General features: G+C 39.2%; 1 protein-coding gene across 2 annotated transcripts in view; it reads right to left on the bottom strand.

Annotated features, from left to right (window-relative positions):
* Positions 1–599: 599 nt before the first annotated feature.
* The window catches only part of LOC306761069 (ryanodine receptor 1-like), a 49,254-nt gene continuing 43,513 nt past the window's right edge, over positions 600–6,340 (bottom strand). For both annotated transcript variants that reach the window (XM_079247157.1, XM_079247158.1), the window contains 16 exons: positions 4,993–6,314; positions 4,594–4,676; positions 4,206–4,365; positions 4,019–4,105; positions 3,640–3,912; positions 3,422–3,552; positions 3,296–3,338; positions 3,086–3,219; positions 2,929–2,989; positions 2,701–2,847; positions 2,484–2,618; positions 2,234–2,390; positions 2,017–2,081; positions 1,827–1,927; positions 1,687–1,738; positions 600–1,583 (listed from right to left, as the gene is read on the bottom strand). In XM_079247157.1, the coding sequence (XP_079103283.1) occupies positions 1,488–1,583; positions 1,687–1,738; positions 1,827–1,927; positions 2,017–2,081; positions 2,234–2,390; positions 2,484–2,618; positions 2,701–2,847; positions 2,929–2,989; positions 3,086–3,219; positions 3,296–3,338; positions 3,422–3,552; positions 3,640–3,912; positions 4,019–4,105; positions 4,206–4,365; positions 4,594–4,676; positions 4,993–6,314 (3,047 nt within the window). In that variant the 3' untranslated portion in view covers positions 600–1,487. The remainder of the gene's footprint in view (positions 1,584–1,686; positions 1,739–1,826; positions 1,928–2,016; positions 2,082–2,233; positions 2,391–2,483; positions 2,619–2,700; positions 2,848–2,928; positions 2,990–3,085; positions 3,220–3,295; positions 3,339–3,421; positions 3,553–3,639; positions 3,913–4,018; positions 4,106–4,205; positions 4,366–4,593; positions 4,677–4,992; positions 6,315–6,340) is intronic.

Here is a 6,340-nt window from a genome sequence, read left to right as displayed (position 1 = left end):
CTATTCTTTTTGTGCATTTTTAGCAAAGACTTTACGTGCTGTTATTTATATTTTCATTTAAAAAACAGATTTAAAAAAAAAAAAAAAAAAAATTATACCCTAAATATTCTGAAATTCCAGGAAAATGGTTTCCATTAAAATCCTTACAAAGATGATGAGAAACAATCACAGCATTAATTCTATCTGACGAAAATCAAGTGTAATCAATCAAAACTACTTAATATTAAAAGTAATATTTACATAAAAACAAACAAAAAAACACCATGTCTGTAGTAATGACCCCACTCACCATACATCTTGAGCACCCCATGGTGTATCCCAGACACGTTCATGCTCGGTGCGTATCGCAGTCTGAGAGGCTCAGGGAAAAATGTTTGAGTGGAGGATGTTTGGAGAGCACATGAGGTTCAATGTGAGTTTTAATGCTCATCCTTAATCCCCAGTCAGCTGGGACGCTCCAGAGCCATAGCTCAGCAGCTTGATATGGAAAAGGGTTTGAAATGAGATGAGACACAAAAAACCACTGGTGTATGTGCAGGGATACTGCATAGAATGATGTAACAGCAACAGGTTTAGGATGCTTCTCTTTAATATCAGTTCATTTTTACCCAGACAGACATAAACATGCATCAAAAAGATGTTTGCATATTTGGACTGTGATTACAGTTTGGATCACTAAATGGTTTGGTTTCCAGTAAATGTAACGGATGATTTGGACTTAAACTAAAATATCATATTGCAAACATATCAAAGTAAAGTACAAGATCAACTCATTGTCACAGTTATCCACTGCCAGGTTTTATTCAGAATTTCAGGTTGAATGTTTAATTGATAAATAAATGTAATTATCTTAAACATTAATGTAGCATTTGAAGAGCATCAAATTGCTGTGAAAACATAATAAACGCATAATAAAATAAAAATAAAAAAAAAACTGTGACTACATACAAGGGGTTCTAGATAAAATGTAGTTGTTTTTAAAGTAACAACATTCCTATACAAACTGTAAAGCTATAATGTTTTTATTTGGTAATGCAGCTTGTTTTACTCTTCAGGCACTTTATCTGTTAAATACTTTGATGTAAAAGCTAAACCATCGTTTGCATTCACACATAGTTTTGTTTATATATAATAATTTTCTTGAAATAAGAAAAAAATAAACCAAAGATGTTCAAACTTATAACATTTTTGATACCTGATAACATCAAAATCTTTATTTCATTGTAAGAGTTTAGTAAATCTAAAATAAAATTTTTTAAAAAATCAAAGGAAAAAAAATCATCTTAGTTTTACTTTAAAATAAAGTTGCTCAACGTGATGTTTCGTGATTAAAATTTCCATGCCTGGAAAAGTGTGTCACTCAATAGAAATAGAAAATCCTTTAGCTTTTTCATAAAAAAAAAAAATAAAAAAAATTCCTGCAAGGTTTTGTCAATTGGCTGTTTAGTCATTACAGTTTCTTTCCCCTTCTGTAAAACCTGTGTTGGTTAGGAAAGCTGATCTTCATATTGCTTTCTAAAACAGTCTCCAGCAGGGAAGAAATCCCAGCAACGTTCCTGATACATCTTCCAGACGTATGACTCCTGAAATGGACATATGTAGGAATAATCATTTGAAAGGGGTCATAAAAAAAAAAAAAAAAAAACACACAAAAAAAAAAAAACTTGAATTAAAGCTCTGACTGACCTGACCAGTGTGCTCCGTCTCGTCTTTGTTGATAAGGTACATTAGGAAGAATCTGAAAACAATTTGAATATGAATATTTTCTCATTTGTAAATATAAAAACTGCAACACTTGAAAAAAAAAAAAAAAAAAAAACACTCACAAGTAATTGGCCAGGTTGTGCTCGTCAAAAGTGTGGGTCTCAAAGCCATGTGGTGTTGTATCAAAGTAGTCACTTCCGATCCCACATATAAAACATTTTGTCTGCAGAAAAAAAGGATCAATAATGAGAATTACAACCACTTTTTCATATATAAAGGTGAAAACAGCAGCTTAAAATGGCTATGCAATACCTCCATGTCCTCCTTAACCTGCTCCTGTTGGTCTCGGAGTTCTCCGAAGGCGTCAATAATCAGACCTGACAACATAATTAAAGGTGTTTATGAAAACCTAACAAGTATAAAAACCTTCTTTCAGGTAATTCTATATAAGCTCTTAACGTGACTCTTTTTTCCTTTATAGACAAAAATGAAGAAAACGTTTGAAAAACATGTTTCAGCAACTCTTTACCCTGAATAATGGCTAACAGAATGACAATGACAAAGAAGAAGAAAGTGATGTCGAAGACCACTCGATACAGCTCATATTCATCTCCGGCCGGATCCTCTATCTCATCCCCAATGCCTCCACCAGCGCGCACACCCACATACATGTGGAACAGGTAACACTGTAAAGACAAAAAGATAAAAAGACATGAATTGGGAAGGTAGCATGGGCATGAAAGAGCCATAGTTCCTATTTTATTTTTTAAGTGACTTACGGTCATCATGTCATCACATTTCATATCTGGTTCATCTTCATCCTCGCTTTTGTTGTAAAACTTGCGGAAGAAATTAAAAGCGACTACAGTGTAAAGGTACACGACCACCGCCAGCAAGCCCACCGTCATCATGAGCTAGCAGAGACAAGAAAGAAAGTCATTATTAAAACCAAAGTGAAACAAAAGTTGTCTTATGGAGCATTTTTTCTGCTCTTGCCTGTTTGCCATTGTGTGTGACTGAGGACAGGATAGTGCGAAGAGTCTTGACACCCATGGCGATATCCAGTAAGTGACAGGCAAAGAAGAAGTTGTTGTAATGTCCAAGCAAGGACATTATCAGGTACCAACAGAGATAAAGGAAAGTCTACAGACAGATAAGAGAGTATATTACTGTAATATATTGTTGAATAATAGGTGTACATATAAAAAATATATATTTTCTTACACCATCTGTGAACACAACCCCAAATTTCCAGATCTGATACTTGATGTCAATGGAGGTCACCCTAAAAAGACACAAAGTGGACTTCACATGTCTTATTTCAAGCTTAAGGAAAAGTTGTAAGTGACTCATTTTCCTGTCTTTAATAGTAGAGCAGTACCATGCAAACACCGAGTTGTCTGGTTCCTCCTGTTTTTTCTCATGTTGCTGACTCACATCCAGAGAGGCCAAATCAACACCCAGCAGCTCAGCGATTCTTTCTCTCCCATAAATGTCTCCGTACTTATCCAGAATCTGGAAAGGACATTGCACCATGCACCAACATGCTCTTCTGAAGACCATTATAATAAAAGTATCAAATGCGACTCACCTTTCGTTTTACAAATTTATCCCAATAGTTGTTTGGGAAAGAGCTGTAGGGAAAGAGGACATAAATCATTTTGACGGTATTTAAAATGATCCGATAAGACACATGTAACTTCTCTCTCTCCCATACGGTGTATTCAAGACCAGTCTGTCCCACTGGCCCTTAATGTCATCATCCTCAGGCTGCTCAGTGATGTAAAGGCCATCAAACTCCAGCTTTCTTGCCAGTTCTTTTTCTCTCTTAAAGATCACCAGCGGAATCTGACAAAAGAAAATGCAAACACTGTTCAACAGTACTGTAGTCCATATAGTGTTGAAGCATTTTCCCTCACCGTGAGTCCCTCATACCTTCAGGCAATTGTAGCCGATGATACAGATAAATGAAATGACCGTGTGAAGGAGGGCAAGGAACGCGAGTGTGGGCTGCATGTAACCAGTGCTCTCCTCTAAATAGAAATAAAGCGGGACGTCTTCTTCATCCTCATCTCCTCCCTCATTCATTCCAGATCCCTCAGCTTCTTCTCCTGAGCCTTCAAACAAGCCAGAGCCTTCGAACAGCCCGCTTCCTTCCGACAGTCCAGATCCTTCAATTTCTTCTCCCTCGGGTGGAGTTTCTGACACCTGAACCGAACAGGACCGTATTGAGGCTGAGCAGTGGAATGCGACCAGCAGTGTATTTGGCACAAGACCCACAGTTCAAATACAAGTGTGTAAACTGTGTTTTCACCTTGTAGAAAAGCAGGATGAAGTTGAGGGCAAATGCAAGGAACAGAGCCAGAAAACGCAGGTTGTAGAAGTTCCTGGACAGGTAGTTCTAGCAAAGAGAGAAAAATCAAATTCAGTTGATGAAATTCAAAATCACCTCCCAATAATAATAAAAATTCACTTCTGAAACAGAGCAGAACATTAGTCACCATAAATTTATTTCTTTGAGTTTCCAGCTCAGTCCAAATCTGGAAACCTCTGTGCTTTTTTATCTTCTTCTCTTTTTTCGCTGAAGACTTTTTCGGTTTTTCTGGCTCTTCTTTTTCTTTGCTTGGTGGCTCCTTCTCTGCTTTCTCTCCATCTTCTTCACTAAAACCCAAATATACAGGTGGTATTGTAAAATTCAGGATTTCACCAGTATAACATCCCATGTTTTTAGCCTTTAAAGCTAATGCATAAAGCTACGCATTTACTGTCCACATCCCTTAAAGAAAAGCCGGAGAAGTACAGCAGTGTTGTGTGACAATGGTGCAGTATTCTAGACAAACAAAGAAGAAACAAAGTAAGAGAAACAGAATATAACATCTTGAGACTCACTCCGCTTTTTCGGGCTCTGGAGGAGTTTCCTCTAAAGGAGCAGGTTCAGGTGGTTTTTGGCTAGCATCAGCCTCTTCTGGTGACTGAAATGAAACAAATCAACCTCTAATGTAGAAGACTTGATCCTATGCTCTTTGCTCCTCATTTATGGGGGAGGCTTGTCATTTAAAAACAGTGTTTTAAAACTGCGACATCTGGTAAAAATGTTTTCAAAAACCCAAAACTATTACTTACTTTTTTATTCTACTTTTAAGGCTATAATTATTTTTCTAATATTAAATTCCTTTACAAGAGTCTTTGTCGATCCCTCTTGATTTTGCAAAGCATGCAGTGATAGTTATGTTTCAATAAGTTTTACATAAATGTTTTTACCCTTACATAGAGTAGAAAAAAACCCACCATTTTCCTCTTTGTTATGGGACTTCCCTCAGGAGTTGGAGGTTCTACAGGTTCCTCTACACCCATATCTCCAAGTCCACCTGGAGCATCGACTCCTGGCATCCTTCCACCCTCTTTTTCCTGGGTGTCTTCCTCTTCTTCTTCACCACTCCCAGTCTCGCCAGTGTCTGTGATTCCCCCTGTGTCTTGTTCTTCTCCAGTTCCTGTCTCTCCCGGTCCATCTCCGTGTACGTCGTCCTGTGTGGGATCTGGCATGCTCGCTAAAATCTCTGTCACTGTGATGTTTTTAGCTCCCTCAACCAAACCACCTCCAAACAGTGCTTGCCAGATGATCATAAAGAAGCCTTTGCACACATTGTAAATGAAATGCAGGATACTCATCAGGATGGTCCAGAAAAAAACGGACAAAGCCACAACAATCTCCTTGAAGGTCATCTTCCTCACTCTGCGGTACTGTCTGCGAAGGTTGCGGAAGGTAAAAATGCTGAAGAAGCTTAACATGCTGTTTAGAAAGTCTGCAAATGCAGAAGTTGACTCGGGCTGCCCTTCCTCACCATTACCGTCCTCATCTCCTCCTCCACTTGCTCCCACAGCAGGTGCTCCCTCACCACCACCTTCATCTCCTTCATCATCCTCTTCCCCCTTTTCTTCCTCTTCCTGCTCTGAAATTTGTGAGGCTATTTTCATCTCAAATATGGTGTCCTCACAGAAGTTGACAAACATCTCCATCTTCTCTGATTCGCCGCCCTCGTTGACGACATCAAATATGAACTGCCGCTTGGACTCTCGGACCTGCGGCATTTCCCACTGTCTGCGGTTAACTTCACTGATTTCAAAGTAGATGCGCTCAATCTTCCTGCTGGCGCCCATTATTTCAATACGACCCAGGAACGGGCGGAAGTAATTCAGCACGCTCTCTGCTTGTTCCAGGAAGTTCTGCAGCCTGGTGTCATGGGGGACGTGCTCAGACAGGTTGGTGAGCAGCACCGCGATGTTGAAGCCGATGTCTTTGGCAGGCTCCTGGAAGCGACTGGCAAACTCTTCATAGTTGATCATGTCATTCTCATCGGCTTCAGAGCAGGACAGAAGAAACTGGATCTCAGAGGGAGAGTACTGCTTTTGACTGTCCATGGCCTTCTGGAAGTCTTTTTTGGAGATGAGCCCCCGAGGGTCCGTCACGTAATCGCGGAAAGCATCTGAAGCAACGATGTCTTTCAGTTTGAGGAACATGTCAAAGAACTTGAGTATCATTTCAACGTTGCTGGATGACTCCACCAACATATCCACCATCTGGCGTGCAATGGTGCCGTTTACAATATTCCCTAAAAGTCGAAAAAAAAAAGTGAAA

Source organism: Telmatherina bonti (assembly GCF_933228915.1).
Source record: "Telmatherina bonti genome assembly, chromosome: 10".
Lineage (NCBI taxonomy): Eukaryota > Metazoa > Chordata > Actinopteri > Atheriniformes > Telmatherinidae > Telmatherina > Telmatherina bonti.
This window is presented reverse-complemented; position numbering and strand designations above follow the sequence as displayed.